The sequence below is a fragment of the Hippoglossus hippoglossus genome, chromosome 4 (assembly GCF_009819705.1).
Source record: "Hippoglossus hippoglossus isolate fHipHip1 chromosome 4, fHipHip1.pri, whole genome shotgun sequence".
Lineage (NCBI taxonomy): Eukaryota > Metazoa > Chordata > Actinopteri > Pleuronectiformes > Pleuronectidae > Hippoglossus > Hippoglossus hippoglossus.
In genome coordinates this window covers 3,858,585-3,878,935 of record NC_047154.1, presented here as the reverse complement: position 1 = coordinate 3,878,935, position 20,351 = coordinate 3,858,585, and the positions used below count along the sequence as shown (strand labels likewise).

The window sequence follows — 20,351 nt, the reverse complement described above, 5'->3', positions numbered from 1 at the left end:
GACAACCAGGTCCTGATCCGACCCAACAGACTCAGCATCAACATCACATCATCGCTCCTGTTTAAACACGTGAGAAGATGTGAAACTTGTGAACAAAGCAAATCTGAAGTAGACTGGGTGCCACCCACTGACCCGCTAACAGTCTGTTGTGACTCACAGGGGGCATTTTGAAAGCTGACGAACAAACAATGAGAAATAGATCAGGCATAAATGAAAAGATGCTTGTTGTCGGACACTGTCCAAAATAATCTGGGGACAGCTCTACATGTCCACCATCAAACTAAAAGGTGCCTTCAACATTAAATCTGCTCTTTTAAAGACAAAGAGAAGACCGTCTTTGTTGCTGTCATAGCACAGGCTGGATTTCACTAACTGTTAAAAATTAGGTCTTCAAAATGTCTGCCATCAGGCAACTGGCAACTATGACAAATGTTGCAGGTGCATGAAACCACATGTGACTGAATAAAAGATGTTGTGGTTTCACTTTGTGAAAATGAGAAAACAGAGGGAACTGACGAGGTGGAAAAAAAACGACAGACTTATTCAGATCATAAACTTTCATCGCAGCTTTCACTCTCAGCTCACTAGGTGGGCACAGCAAGTTAAAATGACTGGAGCTGGATTTTTTCCTGAGCTACCTTTAGTTGATAGTCTTTAACTTACTGGTTACCATAATAAAACTATAGCTATAACACATTGTATTTTCAGTGTTTGATAAAAAACATGAAAAAGAGTAACATTGACCGCCCACTTTTAGAACGGCTATGGTTCCTGAACTGAAATTCCCATTAATTTTCTCCATTGACGGTTCAGACAATCCATATAAACAGAGTGGAACCTGGCCGACCAGCTATGAGATGAATCGTTACCATATAACATTAGATTTGTAGCAAAATAGATCTTCTTGAATTCAACTTTGTTGTTAAGACAATGTTGCAGTATATTGTAGTTTGTATCATGTATGTATATTTCATTTTATATAGTGCATAGTGTAGTACCCTAGCGTGATAATAATGATCGTGGTTGTGGTATACATTTCCATGGTAACAGCAAGCTCCACCAATCAAAGACGTCATATCACTATTGAGCCTGAGGATTGTGGATTGGGAAGTACTTCTTGAAATTGCGAATATTTTTCTTGAAATGCATTTGATATAATACAGACTAGTGGCTTCTACAGAAGCATTTAACATTGTTTCCAAATCTCGTAGCCTGTGTTAAGTCTATTTCGGATGGTTAAAATATTATGGCTGATAATCAAAATATCGTACAAAATACTACGTACATTGTACGTTGACATATGTGCTGAAAGCAGTTAAAATGTTAAATGAAAAAAGAAGTTGAATTGTCTGTTTACATATAGGTTGTAAAAGTAATTAGAATTGTGTGGAGACAGTCCAACGTGCTATAAGCAGGTGAAATTATCCTTAAAAGCCATTCACCGAATTTCAACTTAAAATGTTCTTAGTGTCCATTTCTTTAGCTTTATTTAGACTTTACTATGATATTTTTTTAATTGTGGTTCATTCCTGCACAGTTCACAACCAGGGTTCCATAATGTGACTTATTCTACACAGCAGGTAAAGGATATGATTATGAAACATGACGTGCAACTTAACATTTTTTCTCTCAACCGCCCCATGTTATATATTTATTTCTTCAGTTATGCCTTTGTGGGGATTAGCACCAAATATACACACAGTTTTCCTAAAAGAAACAATAAGAGAGGATATGGCATTATAAGACCACATGCAAGAGGAATTTCTTTTCTGTGAAGAGATTTAATTAAGTTATTCTATGATTAAACTGTACACTGCCTAAAATGGATTTCGACTTGAATGTGATACTGTCAGGGGTAAATCAGGAAGTAAACATAGTAAATCCAAATTAAAGAGGGAGAGACTGAATAAATAATGACTTTTGATATATTTAAACAGTATGAAGTCCAGGCAGTGATGTCATCAGACACTACTCAGTCTTTGGCAGGCTACTTGTGGACTGTGACCTCCATTGGGATATAAAGCACTAATATTAAATTCAGTTAAATCCAACACACATTTACTCCAGACAAGTGTGACGCATAACAAAATGAAGCCGATCAAAAGTCCTGCTTTGCCATTCACACCTCTCAGAATAAAAGCTTTTCAAAATTGAGTCACGTCATATTTTAGCAGTAGAAAGTAATCAGCATGTGAATTGACATGATGCAGACTACTGGTTGTCTTGCAGTTTGTGAAAACTATCTGTCGGAGGTTGTTATTTCAGGATTGAACTACAATTATTTTAGGACTTAAAAATAACTGTTTTTTAAATAGATGGCCCACATCCATAACAGAAACAATGCTGTTATCAGTTTGTAATGCTCTAAAGAAGGGTTTCTTGCACTGACTATATCCACATGAGCCCATAGCATTGTGAAGTGAATACTTGACTATTATGCAAGCTAATGTCATATTATCACTCGTTTTAATATTAGATTACTATCATAATGGATGAAACTGAATTGATGTCTCTGGGAAGATAGTAAAAAAAAAATGAAATGAAGAATACACATAAATGTTGATCAGGATCAGCGCATTTATGTGTGAAGCCAGCAATGGACTGCTACCTGACAAGTGACGAGGATCGTAGAAGGAAGTATAAAGTACCTATGCACACATTACATTAGAGCAGAAGTGTATTTCTGTTTATATGTATTAAAACTGTGGAACTCTCTTGACAATGATTTAAAATGTTGCTCAAATAATATTCAATTTAAGAAAATGTATAATGAGAAAATAATGAAACGGTATGAAACTATCGAGTAAAGTTGATGGGGCTACCGTGTGCTCGTGTTATGTTCCTTTATGTATTTACTGTCCACGCAGACAGTCACAACTCATAGTTTAAGCTGCAGTTGAGGCCTGCAATGCAGTTCGTTCTCTCACTCAATCATTTATCTTTTACTTTTTAGTCTGTGTACCTGTCACTACCTATATTTTGCATTTCGTGCACATGTGCGTGCACCCCTGTTACCACCATAGATTGAATGACTTCAGAGGGAAATACTGTAGTGTATAGTTTTGTTTTTGGATTAAACTGACATGAATGAACTAAACTAAAGTAAACTATAAACTTCCCTATATTCTGGTCAAACTCCAAAATAAAGGGTACATATTCAGGACATAAAACTGAAAAGTGGATGGTGTGTTTAACATTGGGTTTCATTTTGAGAGAGAACAAATGTTGGACCCTCCCTGCGAGGTGCATTTATCAATACAGTCCTCTTGTATCTTAGGCCCTACAAGAGATAAATGCGTCTGTTTCCAGAGAATGTACTTTGTTGTTCTCCACATCGGGGCACTGAGCCAAGAGCTGGGTAGAGGAAGTGACGTAAGCCTGTGTGCCAGTTAGGGACAAATCTGATATTCCCACAAAGCCATTTCCGAAGATAAACAAACAGAACCTTCCCTCCGTGTGTGTATACACATCCTCACATGTCAAGTTTCCCAGTGTTCTACGGCAAGCAGGCCAATTGTGTTTCTTCAGTCAGGACAGTAAAGATAACTTCACTAATGTCAACACATGCCTCGTAAAACCAATGTCATAATACCACATATGAGAAAAACAATGAAGAAGACGATAATGAAACTTAATGCATATGGAATATACTTTTTCAATAATGCAAAGATATAATAAGGCCAATTTAATTACAACAAATACAAAGTAGAAGAGAAGGGCCTCTTTGTTTCAAAAATGTGCTCTATATCTTATCTTTATCCCAGTTCCCCTATGAAGCACAGGATTACATGAATCCTCTGGACTTTTTTTTTTTTTACTGCAGGGCACGATTCCCATGAACCAAAAACCATGCAGACCAGTTTAGGGAACGTAATATTCTGCCTGCTCTTGTTTTCCTAAGGGGCTTTGGACTAAAGAATAACTAGTTCTGCAGTGTTGACATTAGCACAGCCCACTCACCCCTGAACCTGAAGCCACTACTACAGGAAGTGAGCAAAGCCCTTCATAAGGGTAGTGTAAGTTCACTTCATCGGCTCCGCCTATGAAAGGGATTTATCTCTGGACTGTAAAATTGGAGGCATGAGAGGAGGAAGCTGGAATGGGATGAAGGGAGGAGGGCAGGGGTGGGCCCGGACTCCATCAGGGAAGTTGTAAACTCTCCCCATCAAAGTGTAAAACCTAACGTCTGATATCCTCCAAACCTGTCCGTAACTCGATATCACCCAAACACTTTGTTGGTAGATCGATCTATCGTGGTCTTGTCAGATCGCATGCGATTGAAAAAACTGTGAAAAAACAGCAGTTTCAATGGGTTGTGTTTCATTTGTGTGGGAGATGTGACGCAAATACAAGTATGGGTATGTAAGCAAAGCCTAAGTATGATAACAGGTGGACAGACAAAGATTTACATTACTGTGGATGTAAAAGCTTCAGCAACAGTGAAGACACAGAACATAAAGGGAAGCAAAGGGGAAACAGTCGAGGAAAATGGCTAATGATCTTTCCAGAATATACATGTACTGTACATTAATCTATTAAATAACTAATTGTGAATACCTGACTTTATTTATAATGACAGAACAAAAACAAAACAAAAGAAATTATGGCTATACGGTATAGCTAAAGGAAAACTCAGGGGTTTCACTGCTTTGTTTTCCTTAGAGACAAACCACCAGTTTAAAGATTACAAATGCTATATATACAGCTTCATTATTAATGTGTGAAAAGTATAATCACATTTCTTTACGAAACCTTACGATAAATAATGTCGTATTTCCATCTTTTACGAAAAAGAACACTTCCTGTCCTCTCTTTTACTTGTGTTAAAATTTGCATATTTTCAAGATATTTTAACTGAAATAAAATCTGATTTTTTTTCTTGAGTGGTCAGCCGGCCAAGTGTTTGCAGTTTCTGATGACTGCATAATCAGTGAACTCATTTTTCTCTTCTCAGCCACCGGTGTTACAAAGTTCTGCATGTCTGCAGAAAACTACATGCCCGTAGCAGGAATGTGATTTCGACTGACCAAGACACCAACTTCATACCTGTTCTTGGTTTTCCCAAAAAATGCTGAGGAGTTAAAAGTCCTTTTTAACCTTCGCCAAGGAGGTTAAGTTTTCTTTGCTGTTTGTTTGTTATGCAAAAACTACTGAACTAATTATGTGGAAACTTAGTGGATGGGTGGGGTGTGGGAAAAGAAAGAACCCATTTACTTTTGGAGCAGATTCAATCATGGGGGTGGATACAGGAATTTTGTTGTCACTTTCTATAATGTTGTTTTTCAATTATTTGGGAATTTCTCAACAAATAATGCAGATATTTTTATGAAAATGGTTAGGGTTAGAGCAGGTGAAATTAAGTGCAGACCCAGCAAATGATCTGTATTTTAAGAATCAAATTAAGTATCTTTAGGGGAGTTATCTTTATTCAGTTACTGTAAAGTAACAAATATTCCTTTCAACAATCGAGGATGGATATTTTACCTATGTTTAAGTTGTTGGTATATGTATCTGATGTATATGCATTATGGCGATCAGCCTTGGTGGAGGTATGTGCTCTCTGAGTGCCCTGATAGTCTTCCACTTCCGCCTCTTTCTGAGCCAGAAGATACAGCAGCCTATTTTACATTGCATGTCATTTAGCTGACCCTTTTATCCAAAGCGACTTACAATTAGCATTCATTGGGGGCCATTTTTGGGGGGGGGTTCAGCATTTTGCCCAAGGACACTTTGGCATGGGCTGGGATCCGAGCCGCCAATCTTCTGGTTGGAGGACAACTGCTCCACCCCCTCAGCGACACCCGTCCCCTATTTATTGCCTGAAAGGCAAAACCCTAGGCAGGGTTTTGAGGGCACGGGATGAATTGAAAGTGAGTTGGATTAGCAAATAAACATTTTGATTAAGTTGGAGCGTATTCGATATGGATTTTAGTAGCTAGTCAGTTAGAGAGAGATTTCAGCAAATAAATCAATCAAACTATAAAATGACCTGTGGTCTTGCATGTAATGGCAGTAGGTTGATTTGTAAAGGACTGATATTGAACAATATTAAACACTTTCCATTCCTGACAGTAAGCCTGGCTGTTGTTCATCAGCTGTGACAGACAGAGTGGGCACCTGTTGTTAAACCATCAACATTAGTTGGAAAAGACATCTTAACTAATTACGAGCAGCAGATGAACCTGCGAGCAGATAAGATGAAGTGGCCACATTCCTCTCTACCTCTAAAAGCAGACATACAGTAAATCAAAGGGCTTTGAAGAGGTGGATGACAAGGCTAATTCCCAGAGGAACACAGGAGCCACTGTGTAAAGTGAGACCGCTGGGAGAGATCCAGAGTGTGTGTATATGAATAAAGACTTTACTGAATGTGCTACCGATATATGTCTTTACTGATGGGTGCTGACATGTGCTGTCTGGACCTATATTATTAAAGAAGACAAACGTCAGCGCAGTCGGGAAACAAGAACTGAATGAGTGTGTTTAACCAGAAAGTAGTGAATGGATGAGACCAACTGAACCAACGGGTCCAGCATCAGTAAACTAAAACAAAATAGTGTTTAAAAGAGTATTTAGACTTACAATGCATTCAATTATTTAGGAAAGTAAAACATGAATGATTGTTTACGAGGGAACCATTAGATTCAAATGATTTAAGTGAAGGTTGATATAGAACGACAGGAATACCTCTTTTGAATATACGTCGTTCTTTTTTAAAATGCAGGTACACCCACTAAAAAAGGGCGATTGACTCCTTTCCTTTAAGGACATAAAACTGGAAAGTGAACAGTGTTTTTCTTTGGGTTTCATTTTGAAAGAGAGCAAATGTCGGACCCTCCCTGCGAGGTGTATTTCTCAATACACTCCTCTAATATCTCAGAGGACTGTATTTCTCAATACACTCCTCTAATATCTCAGAGGACTGTATTTCTCAATACACTCCTCCAATATCTCAGACCCTGGTAGAGATACATGTGTTCATGGTGAATCATAATCAATGCTACGAATGCTCCAGAAACCAACGTCGGGGTGGAAAACACAACAAACAACAGAGAAAGACCCACGGACACTAGTGACAATGTTACCGTGAAACATATTGCATCAGGAGAAAAATTTGCTGTTGCAATTTGTTCTCAAAATGTGCACGTACACAAACAATCATGACTATTTATGCGCCAACGTCCAGAGGGTCAACGAATGTCATAACATTGCACTGGAAAAGGTGCAGCGTCACTGTATAGACATATACAAATAAAGAAGTAGAAGAAATTAAGATGTTCACCCGCGTGTCATGTTTCCATCACTGCCTAAGAGCTGGCATCAGCTAACCCAGAACACTGAGGAGAAGTGCCTGAATAAACATGGCTAAGGACACAAAAGTCTGTCCCGCTGCTTCGAGCGCATCAATCATCAGTCATAGATGCATAAGCCACGGTCTTTGACAGAAGCTTGGGGGGGGGGGGGTTAAGGAACAGCCACTTCATCAACGTGCATCCACACAGATTCAGTCTCAGTGGGGGAATCAGGGAGGCGTGCCCTGGGGTCACTTGTCCGGTTGCACTCGATATCAGCATAATTTGGTTTGTGATGGATCATCTGCCTTCCCAGAGCTCATCAATGTACATGTACATAACTTAATATCATCCACAGCCATAATGAAAAGTCATGGTGGTGGAGAGGGTTGGGAATAAGTTCAGTTGAAAAACTGAAGAATACTTAAATTGCCATCTATGAGCCAGAAAATTCTAAAAGGTTATAAAACAGAGGTTATAAAACATGTTGTAGAGCCTACACAACACTCCAAATTAAAGCTTAACAGTTAGATGTTTTACATCAAAGCCACAATTTGAAAGAATGCAATTTTAAAATTGCAAAAGCTGGTATTTTTATTACACATCACAAGATGAATTGTAATGGTATAAGGACTGGATTTATGCAGCGCATTTCTAGTTTTAATACTCAAATCACGTAACACTACAAGTACACTTCAGCATGTGGACTAGATGAACCAGGGATCGCACCAACAACCCTCTGGTTAATGGCCAATCTCCTCAGCCACAGACTCACATTTTCTTAGGGCGCTTTCACACCGACCTTGTTTGGTCCAGACCATTGAACTTTTCCGTTTTGTTTGAACAAAATAACAGTTGTGAAAGGTGTTTAAGCTGGTGACTGTGCCATTAGCGGAGGCTACTTAATGTTAATTCTGTGAGTTGCTGAAACAACAAATACAAAGCTTTGTACTGTTAATTATGCTGTGCACACTGTCTACATGGCCAAAGTAGGTTTTGTGAGGCACCACTATGTCTAATTTTTAACAATTAACCAGCAGTCAGCTCAACTAGCACATCATACAACCACTTCAGCATGTGCAGAGGACTTTGCTAAATCAGAAACACCAAGTACATTCTTTGACATCAATCAAATGACAATCCAGAAAGATGCCTTTGTTCCTCATCACTCAGATGTGATATTAGGGGCCTCTGAGAAGCAGCAGGTTGCCATCGACAGACAGCAAAGAGTGAAACAATGCCCGGCCTTTGTGCCAGTGTGTGAGCCCAGTGTGAGGGAGCCAGAAAGGTGAAAAGGGCAAGGCAGACGGCGTTTTCACACAGGCTGAAAGGGGGCTACAGTCCACCGGTCTTTTTCGTCTTCAGGGTGGAGAGAGTAAAGAAGAAGAATGACTTGTTAAATGCTACAATGCCTTGTGTATGAATGCAGTACGTACAAAGTATGCTTCCAGGAAGTTACCAAAGAGAAAGTGCACCAATCCATCCATTCTCTATACCGCTCTATCATTTGAGAGTCACTGGGGAGAGAGCTGAAGCCAATCCCAGCTAACATCACCAAGAGAGGTGAGGAAACATACAGAGACAACAGACCATTCACACTCACGCTGATCAATTAAGGGTCTCCAATTAACCTAACCCTCATCTGCTTGTGTTTGGACTATGGAAGGAATCCAGAGTACTCTGAGAAAACCCACACAAACATGGGGAGAACATGCAAACTCCCCACAGAAAGACCCCCGGCTGAACCGGGATGCACCACCGTGCTGCCCCTTCTAATAGTATTACACCCTTTATAAAGCCAATGTTGTCATGGACCATTGCACCTATGGATATCTTATTGCTACAGCAACCTAGATCACAACTTCTGTCTTTATTTCATATCTGAAATCAAACTTTGATAAACAAGCAGTGTGTGTTTGAGATGAAGGCTCAGAGAAGGGTCCTCTGTCATTTTTTTTGGACAGAAGCTCAGAAAAAATTGGGACAAGGCCTTTCAGCAGGGCTCATCTGGTGGAAATGGAGTGCGGAAGGTGAGGCCCCGCGAGGGTCTGGCCTGATGAAACACACCACCTGGAAGCTGTCACTTAGCATCCCATATTAGGACTGTTGTTCAGATAGAGTCATGCAACGCAAGTTCTGATAGTGTAAACTCACACTAGCTGTGTAAATCTCAAGCATTAAAACCTTACAGCGCAACATTTTCTTTTCAAAGTTTAACTGAACAGAGGGAGTCAAGTTGTTTTATTATTACTCTATCTTTCTTCAATGAAGTCACACTCTGCATCACTCTCTTACTCCAACTCTGCTCCGATGGCTTTTCCTTTCTTTTTCTTATTTTTTTTGTTTTTACAGGGCAATGAAACACAATGGAAAACGCACGATCACCCCAGCTGTCTCTCATTACTGGCTCTGGGCAACATTATTTATACGCCTTCTTACTGGAACTACGGAGAGATAGAGAAAAAAAGGGGCTGGATTCGGTTTACTCCAGCTGATTTGCGTATGCGCCACTTTGACAAGGAACGATGGACCTGGACGCGAGATATGAGACCTGTCTCCTGAAGCTCATTCAAGTGTGTGTGTGCGTGTGTGTGTGTGTGTGTGTGTGTGTGTGTGTGTGTGTGCGTGTGTGTGTGTGTGCGTGTGTGTGTGTGTGTGTGTGTGTGTGTGTGTGTGTGTGAGAGAGAGTGGGAAACAAAAAAGCGAGTGAGATAAGGTAAAGCAGTTTGTAAATACTCCATAATTCAATTTATACACTGCTTTTAATTAAAGTGGGTAATACCAGGGTGACATCCATTTAATAAGTAAGCAAAATAAACGGTCAGAGCCAGAATGGCTGCCTCCTCCTTGACAGCGCTGTTAAGATAAAGGCATCATCGCGGGGGAGAGCAGACCTGTAATTAGACACGCTCAGGACTCCTGTTGCTATGTAAACATCCCAACCACTCTGCCTAGCAGCACACAGCCTCTGTGGTGCGCCGCTCCAGCTCCTCTCATGAAGCAACATCTGGTTTAGCGTGCTGGAAGGGACTTTGTCGGTTTGGCACGTCGTACGTGTGTGGAGTGTGTCGATTTGGACTAGACGCCCGCGCCTGCCTCTCTCCTCCCCCTTGCTCTCCCACCTCTCAGATTACAGCGGTTGCACAATGCCTTTTGGCAGTCCCCCCTCTGACTGGCCCTAAGAAAGACTTGTGGGTATATAGACGGACTTTTTGCTCAACTATGGGCGGAAAAAAACATTGCAACCACTTTTGGCATCACGTTGACTATTGTCTGCCCAGAATATACAAAAATGCAGACAGAGAGAAAGTTGTTTACTGTAAAAAAGCGGTTAAAATCCTTAAGTTAAACATATGGTTTGTTAATACGAGCACCATTCAATTCCTTTTTCCAGCTATTGTTTAGTTCCACAATCCCAATGCAAGACTATGTGGTTCAACAATGAATAGCTGCAGAAAGAGTCACTCTGATTGCTTCATCATTCATCAAGCTGCCATATAACTAAAACCGGGAAAGTCTATAAGAGGAGGCAAATGTTCTGCAGCACTCAATAACACTGGTGTGTTTTTCAGTGAGCGACCAGCCCAGCGTTATGCCTCCAGTATGACCAGCATCCTGCCGGAGCTGTTTCTGGCAAGTGCCTCAAATTAATATCTGGCATGGCTCCTGCAAGACCCACAGTCAGCCCGAAGGTCCACAATATACAGTGTCCTTCATAAAATACCCATTCTGGCAAGCTGGTGAGAGACGACTACAAAATTGTGGTAAGGATAAGAGGGGGGGGAGTCATAAAACACCAAAACGTAGTAGAGTGAAGCAGCAGACCAAAGACTTGAAATATGGATGTCAAGGTGCTCTCAGTCTCACTTTTAAGAGTTATGGGAGGAGGCCCAGATCCTGGATTGCATTACACTGAGAGAAGACTCATTGCAGACTAATCTAAACATTACGTAAGAGCTCTCCTGACAAGTTTTAAGGGCAGATGTGACTGTTTACACAGATGCTGCGAGAAAATAGAAATAGACAGAATAAGAGAGAGAGTGAGAGGAGAGGTGAAAATTGGCTGTATTGGTGATGTATACAAAGATGTTAATTTGGCCAAATAAATGGAAGAATGTCTTTTAAAATTGAAATTTTAGTCAAAATGTGTTCATCTGTATTTTACTTGTTCACAAATGAAGTGTTTGGTTTACTCAAGAGCATCTGAAGATTAGACCATACGTCACTAAGCACACTTTCTGCCAGTGCACTTTGGAGGAAGGGGCATTTGGTCGTCTAACTGTAAATATCTGTCCCTTGTGACACAGTACAACAATGCTTCTTGCCGTATGAGGAAGAATTAAGAGGAAAACTTCATATGCGACTTCATTGTGTTGGAGATCCTGGTATTGTGGGAGAAATGATGTTTGCTCTACCCACAGCACATACTGACTACGCTGCTATTGTTTGAGTCAAAGTCAACTCTCTGGAGTGCGGTTCAAACCTCCAGAGGATAGAGAAGAACTTTTGAAATCATAACTTTTGACAGGAATCGGACTGAGTGCATGAAAAATGCGAACCGCACTTTTTTTATGCAGAGCTTGTTATGTAGCATGCCTCCTACTGGGTAATTATTCCTGTGCTACCACAGAAAAACTACACGGGATGTTGCAGATTAAAGCTGGAGCGAGTTCAAATCCAAAGTCATACATTGTAAAACCACTGTCTGTAAACAGAACATATCACAATCTGAAAAATAGAGGAGGAATGTACAGTATTCTCAGTGCAGTTCGTGCCAGATTGTAGCCCAACTGATTTTTCATCAAACCATGGGGCTTAGGTCAGACAATTTTATATTTTGGTCCCGTTACTAAGCAACAGAAACCGCCATTAGATTTTGAAGCCAATGTGAATGTTACAGCAGTGACAGCTCTTCTTATTACACCTCAAGGCCAAATCCACAACTTCTAACTCCACCCATTTCTGGTCAATGCAGATATGCCTACAGCCCAACTTCTCACCAGAAACAGAAAATCTATGTTTTTTTCTGCAATAATGAAAACATTAAATTCAATTAAATCATCACTGTCGTAGACTTTATGCTATTTTTTTCCTAATTATATCAAAAAAGGCCAAAGCCAAAGTGGTTACCGTGGTGCTAACCTCTGTTTACACCATTGGCATTTTAACTGACACATTGACATTTCTGTGACAATGAAAATAACATATTCTTTAGGCTATTACATTGAAGAAGAATGTAGCATATTAATACTGTTTTTAGCCATACTAGCAGAAGGGCACTATGGCAAATTAAGTCTGTCAGTCAGTCAATCCAAAACTAAAACTATTAAAGGGATTAAAACAAGATTACACTGTGCTCTCCACATGGACTGTTTAATTGCGGGCAACCAAAGCATGTTCAAAAGTGATGGTGAAACAGTCACAAAATGCATGTGTATATTCACATGCAGAATCTGATCAGTGTCATTTAAATGGGTAGGACTTTGGCTCAAAAACAAGATTTTTGCTGCAAACAACAGTCACATGAATCTGTTAAGAGCATTATTTTTCATAAACAGAAGCAGTGAGAGAAACTTACCTGCAGATGCTAGGCAACATATTGCAAGAAGTAACACAGGAACGGGTGATCTTAAAGCCATATTGATATTATCCTGCAGCTTCCAGCGTGAGGACGGTGGATGAACAGGCCTTTCTCCTGCTTTCCTCCACAAGGATTTCCCTCTCTATGGAGTGGCGTACAGGAAGTCAGCTTCCAGCTCTAGCTGCAAAGTGAACAAAAGTAGAGAATGTCAACCTGAAGAAGCAGGAGGTTATGAGCTCGGACAATGATGAGATGAGACATGAGTAGCAGCAGTTTGGAGACTGGGGGATTAATCCGGGTGGGTTAATTGGGGGGGGGTCACATATATGCTTCAAAGGACCATGGTACACACACACACCTTCCCGCTGCTCAGAGTGTGTGAGCAGGGTGGGATGGCTGCTGGCTTGCTGGGTGTGAAACACATTGGAACATGCCACAGGTTATTAACACACTTTCACTGAGGGTGTCAGGCAACACTGGATGCTCCAGTGGGGTCTTGGGTAAGAAGCTTAATACCACCAAGCTAATCAGCATGACCTCATCTGAAGCTTTAACCTCAGTAATCTGACTCCAAACACTGGCTGCCATGAAAAAAATTACAAGTTGCTATTATTCACTTCAGAGAGAGTTTCTAACCGATAAGAATAATGAGTTGAACATGTGAGCAATGAAGTGACAAGTGATTTAACTGATAAAGAGTCAAACTGACACTGAAATGTTATTTTTTGACTTGTGTTCTTATTTGATCAAAATCGACCAACTAATTCCGCAAACGTCTGTCTGTATGTGGAACGCATATCCCGGAGCCGTTCATCTTCTTGGCTTTTCACTTGGCTTTACACATTTTCTTAGTGGTCCTGGGAAGAGTTTGGTGTGATTTGGACACGCAATACGTTCAATATTAATAAGAATGTAATAAACAGGCGACCAGTGGGGGCGGAGCAGTGTGCTAACAGTCGAGTTGAACATGTAGTTAGCAGTTGAGTAAACAATTCAAACGTATATATAATCCACGTACGTGAATAGTAATGAAACAAATCCAGTTTCATTTTATGAAAAACACTGACTATAAAATCTTGACGGCAGATAAACCAGGTAGGATGAAAACAAAGTTTTATACCTTTACTCTGCCCCATGGACTGTTTATAAAAAGCTCTGCACACAACATCCAGCACACAAACAATAAATAGTGACAGTTTATTGTAAAACTGTTTGAGGAGGACTCATTCGGAAGTAGCTCCGGAGAATTAACACAGGTCAAGAGGACACCCTATTTCGAATAGGCAGGTTTAAAGGTTCAGTGTGTAAGATTTAGGGACATCTAGTGGTGAAGTTTCATGTTGCAGCTGAATACCCCTCTCCTCACCCTCCCCTTCCAAACATGAAAGAGAACCTGTAGTAGCCTTAAGTTGTCATAGAAACTCAAAAGTTGTTTAGTTTGTCCAGTCTGGGCTACTCTAAAGAACGTGGTGGCCTCTGTAGAGAGGACCCGCTCCCGATGTAAATATAAAGTATTTAAATATCAAGAGCTCATTCTGGAGTAAAGAAAACCACAATTTGTCCGATTTAGATGAAACACACTCGTGAAAACGTCACTATTTTCCAGCTTACACACTGAACCTTTAAAACGGGCACTGCACTAGTATATCAAAAAGAAGAAACTGCAGTTTAATTTATTTCTGTCTACATTAGTGTTCCCTAAAGGGTGTAACTTTTTTGGTTACCGCTGACTCTGCTGGTGCTGTAATTTGATTGGTGCAATATTCATGTGGGGGCGACCACAGAAAATTGCCTGGTATGTGACTGTGGTTCCAGCAGCCACACAGTCAGTAAACCAGCCACCCCTTATAGTGCCATTTGTGATACGAGGGTGCAGGCCTGTTGCTGTTAAGTCTGATAAATTACCATCAACACATCTGTTGGAGAAGGAGCCACAGCTAGTGCTCACTACATCCCCTCTTTCTATTAGGTTGGACAAACATAACACTGAGTAGGTGCTGAAAGCACACAAACAAAAAGTAACATTGTGTAAAATCTTTTATCAACATCCGTCGTCTTTATGAGGCTATGACACGCTCTAGTTAATAGAGCGCGCCATGAAAGATGTCAGCGTGTCGCCTAGCAATGCCGCCCCGCCGTTGTCCCCTGCTGCCACAGGAAATACCCACGCAGAGGATTATTGGTTAGATGCTTTTTCCATACTCAATAAGATATCCAATAAAAAGACATAGGAACTAATACAGTAGCTGTTCTAACACTCTGAAAAGCAATAGCAAAAATTTGAGCCAGGTGCATTTGACACCAATATCTTTTTAAACTCTAATTCTTGATTGTTATCAGACATGTTCAGTGGCCAAACAGTTTTTTAGAAAGACGCGGTCCACAGACAAAGTTATGCAAACTACTGCTCTTAGTGATATCTGATGCTATATGACATATAGGCCTGGAACTGGAGCTCACGTCTAACGTCAGAACCCATGTGGTTGAAGGTGCTGTGACAGGAATCGCACATGTTCACAGGTTAAAGGCTGCCAGTGTGACGAGTAAAAGAACCACGTGGAAGAAACAGATGTGCACCTCTCGACTCATGCACACAGGCTGTATGGGAAGTGATGCCTAGAGTACTGAGGTGCATCGCTCTGCGGCGAGAGCAGCTTGCAAAGGACAAAAGGGCCTTTCATTCTGCGGTAGCTGGGAAGTCATTTTGGAAGATCATGACAAATATTGCACTTTCAGCTAGCGAGAGAGAGCCAGTGACCTCTGTTTGATTTATGTCCCTCTTTGACATTCACCTCCTCACTGACTAATCGAAGGTAAACTCTGCTGTAACACCTGCACCAAAGCAAAGGAAGGTGACTTTCGGGGCTGAAACTAAACAGCCTCTTACTCCTCTGATGCGTCTCAGACTGGAACAGGGTTCAGATTGAGGTAGAAGATTAAAAGAGCTGATGGGAAAAAAACATTCTCATTATCTAGAAAGATTTACCGCAAGAGACTTTTGGACCTTGTCTTGAAGTTGAGCGTGACGGTTTTACACCAAAAGCTCCGTGCCGTGGCCCCGGGTTTTGTTGCAGCAACAACTCAAATCACCTCATGTGACTTCTCTTCGACCCTGACCGTCTTAAACCAAGCCGCTATTTCACCCAGAGAAGATCTGGAAAGTACATCAGCGCGTGCAGACCCCAGACTGAAGGTACCACACGATACTGAAAGCAAGCTGCATACTTGTGGTCACTTCAGTGTTAAAGGCCTGGCTTTTAACCATGTCATTGCGTATGCATGCAACTGCAGTTAAATGTTGTAGAATGCAGAGGGATTACACTGTGTTTCCATAATCACAAAGCCATAAGTGAAGAGAGCAGCAAAACAAAAGACTGAGGTATTGTCAGGGTCACACTCTGCATTGAGTGGTGCGTGAGCAAGACTTACTCATCTGACAGACGTTTTCATACAGTAATAAGTCACGGAGATGTTAGCGTGGTCAGATGACCTGCTGAATAATCCTGCCTGAGCTTTTCTCCCCTTCCAGTGTGAATGTGTGGCCGGGTCAAGCTGGCAAACCACCAATCCTCTCGCCCCTTCCACCAGAAAAATGCGGCTCTGGATGACTGATTACAAGTCTTTCTCACGGCCTTAATTCTCACAGAGCCACACACATGTCAGCACACACACACAAACACCTTCAGGTAAGAAAACGCTTCAAAACATCCAGGTCTGAGTTGAGACTGCGATGCCAGTGCATGGTGCGCACATTGTCCTGCTGCGCTGCCATGCACACAGATCCTGCACACGTAATGTATATCTGGGACTGACCGTGAAACAAATAATTAAACCAGATTGTATCGGTCACAATGCAGCATTTTGATCACAAGTCCACCAAATGGCATGTTCTTATAATCTAAATTAACATTGATTGTATTGATTACAGTTTTTTTTGTTGTGCAAATGGTTTGTCTCTTTCTTTTCTTGTTTAACTTTAGCAGCTGTTCTCCTCTGAAGCACTTTGTGACTTGCTCTGTGACAGGTTCAGTGCCATATTAAACAAACTTACTTACTTACTTACTTACTTACTTACTTGATAAACAAGTTCTTAAATTAGAGATATAATGATTACTTGATAAATCGATTAATTACTTGACAGATACTTGATCTGTAGATATTTTGCATTCAATCTTTTCAGTCATGTTTCACTTTATCATGCATAATAAAGCATCATTTCTCATGTGTGATATGAACTTGAACTACTTTGGATTGTGGACTGTTGGCATCGGCCGAGCAACTAAACGATTAATCAAAAGATTGACCAATAGCAAAACTAATGATTAGTTGCAGCTCTCGGTTGATCGATCAAATGTGTTATCATGGACAACACGTGGGAAGATACTTCAAACACAAACGTGTGCAGATACAACAGACGCTAAAGGACCAATATAATAAAGTAGATGCAGGTCAATCATGTGTCTGTAGGGTTACAGTTACTTCATCATCAGATGAGTTGTGCTTATTGATCTCATCCATCAAAACTCCGCTGCTTCTCTTGTTGCCCAGCTCGTCCAGTCACAGCATCGCACACTGACTGTGTGGCTCAAACACACACACAGCAGCATTTCAACCAGCCTCCATCTCCATGTGCAGATGAACTCACTCCTGTTGACTTCACGGGGCTCTCGTTTAAAAGACCTACACGCGTGTTCCCACTGACAGTCCGATCTGCTGCACCGAACACCACTGCCTCTCTGTCTGAAGAGGTTCACCTCTGTTTACCTGTTGGTTTTTCTAGTAAACCAGCCTCAGCAGGAGAAAGGAGCATGTTGACGTGAGTGTTAGCTAACAGCTCGCAGCTCCAGGAGGAGGATGGCTGCATGTCCTCGCACAGATGTGCAGCTGCATTTAAGGGCGGTGAAGTAAACACTCGCTTACTGGGAAATACTGTTTGCTACTCCACTCACAGGCGACTCTGACAGACTGACAGCCACTGAATAAACCGTATTCTTTTACAAACAGGCTAACTTGTTTACTTGTTAGTAGCCCTGGTTAAAAGAAAAAGGAGCGGACGTACCCAGTGAAGAGTCTCCCGAAAACTGTGAAGTCAACTTGGGGGGAAAGTTTGTAGTCGCTCCGCTGCTGCTGGATGCGGATATCACCCACTCTCCTTCTTCTTCTCCTCCTCTTCAAACCCTTGTTTTTTTCCCCCAGTGGTGAATAAAAAAAACACTGAGCTGAGGACGAACTTGAGGCGACAGTTTAACAAAGTTTGGACAAACAGCGTCTCTGGCTCGGAGTTTTAAACTGTCTTCTGTCTGCCTCCTCTTCTGCGGAGGGCTTCATGCGGGAGGCGGGGCCTGGAGGGAGGAGGCTGAGCCGAGCGAGAGAGTGGCCGCCGCAGAGCGTCCCCAGAGCGGCGTGCACGGGCTGATCAGGGGCCCCTGCTGCTGGCTCATCGGGTCCCACTTCTCACTTGTGTGAAGTTGCAGTGAGTTTTAAAAAGAGTCACGATCATTGACAGTGCAGACAGAAGAGCGATACTTACAGTGTTGTTACAACAAAGCTTATATCACATGGGGGTCCACAGAGCGATGTGCAGCTGCATGGGGGTCCTCATTCCAGATTATGTTGACGTCTGAGTTGTTACAATAATACATATCTCTCCACGAGGAACCCTGTTTACATTGCATATATTATTGCTATTCCCACATTTCCTTATGTGTATATTGCACATTTACTCACTGATGTTTGTCATTTTTACTGTCCCCTTTAGTGCTGTAAGATGTCTCCATTGTAGGACTAATAGAGGATGAAAGTATCCCATCTTATTACACTTAAAATGCTTTACAGATTCAAACTTTCCAAAATCAATCAAAACGATGACCACCTTAGCAGGCAACTTTTGTTTTTCTATTTGAACTCATTATGCATTTGTAGTTCCCAGCCTGTCCATACTATTTCAGCTATTTTTATTTTGTTTTCAGCTATACAATCCTGACAATAAAAACAGGTTTGCGTACATTTTTGACAATATGCACTGTAAGAAACACTCTAAACCTGTACTGCATCCTTTACCATTTGCACAGTAGTGCAGACTGGCATGCACTGCATCCTTCCAGCCATATCGAGCCGTATCCAACCTTTGGGTATGTCCCAGCTACACCTGCATGTAGATCAGTGGGGACACTGATATTAAGCACTCATGGAAAGCCTGTGGGCTAAACCAGAAATGTATAACTTTAGCTTATTGATATAATCGATTGATAATGACATCAAAATGCTAGACAGTGAGCATCTGGCAAACTATTTCCATACACTGCGTGTACAAGGACGTGTAATGTTGTATAATCTCTGTGAAGATCCTATCCAATGATAATGAATATAACTAACCCCGACACTAAACGAAATCTGCATTTTACCTTCAACTAATAGAGACAAATTCTGTGTGCTCACTGTTACAACAGAAAAAAATAGAATGTGATTAAATAGTAATATAATGTGTTTGTGTAAAAGATGCCATGACCCCTCAAAACTGATCTTGTGACTCGTTGATTCCCCACAGGGAAGATCTTTACATTTGTATAATGAGTCAATTTCACAAATCTGGTTATTATTTCTTATGTGATAATATAAAATGGTAAAAGGCCGGCATCAAACCATCATAGGAGCAGAAACTCTTCACTGAAACAGAAACAATTACATCAAGAGTCACTTCTATTTCTGCTAATCTGTCTGATGGGACTGTGACAGGAACCGTGAATGAGGGTAACACAAATAAATTGTTCCTGTTATGATCTATAATGATCTAATCAGGGACAACATACAATATTTGACCACTGCAGGATTCTGAGGAACAACAAGACACCAGAGACAATAATTCACTGTAATCAATGGAATATGTGGATTTAATGTGAGGCAGAGAAAAACTCTCTGACAGTCATTTAGCAACAAGTGCACTCGACCCCCTAATTGATTTTCATGATGATGAATAATTCTTGATTTTATGCAAAGAAGAGTTAGCAGTGACTCCCTTATTATTTTAATCTTAACATCTTACACATTTAAATTTTAGTTGGCTTCTAACATTAGGATTTAAAATATATTTTTTGCAGCTCTCACAAGACATTTTTGTCACATCCTTTCATTTCAGCCCCACAACCTCCAATCACAGCACTAAACTGTGTGTGCAGACTGATGTGGAATCTCTCCTGAGCAAACACTGCATTGCTTTGCTGTGATATCAGACTTCCACTGAAGAGGAGATGCTGTGTGAGTGGGTACAACACATGTGTCAGCTCAGTGATTTACTACTAATGAGATGGCACCTGTGAAAAGAGGAAGGAAACTTTTGTTGTGGCAAACACAGAAAAACGCACTGATGTGCCTCTTTTGAGAGTTGACAAGGAAAACGCTCAAAGGGATCACGTTATTTTACATCTCATACATATGCATGTCTCCACTAAAGTGTCCCACTTTGTTTGTTTACAGTGTGT

At 41.0% G+C, this 20,351-nt stretch overlaps 1 protein-coding gene across 5 annotated transcripts in view; it reads right to left on the bottom strand.

Moving 5' to 3' along the window:
* Window positions 1-18,323, bottom strand: part of tgfbr3 (transforming growth factor, beta receptor III) — an 82,008-nt gene extending 63,685 nt beyond the window's left edge. For all 5 annotated transcript variants that reach the window (XR_004613625.1, XM_034582947.1, XM_034582945.1 and 2 more), the window contains exons 1-2: window positions 17,933-18,323; window positions 12,871-13,054 (exon numbers count right to left, since the gene is read on the bottom strand). Coding sequence is in view for 4 of the 5 variants with exons in the window: in XM_034582947.1 (XP_034438838.1) it covers window positions 12,871-12,931 (61 nt within the window). In the remaining variant the exon portion in view is untranslated. The remainder of the gene's footprint in view (window positions 1-12,870; window positions 13,055-17,932) is intronic.
* Between the last annotated feature and the right edge of the window lie 2,028 nt (window positions 18,324-20,351).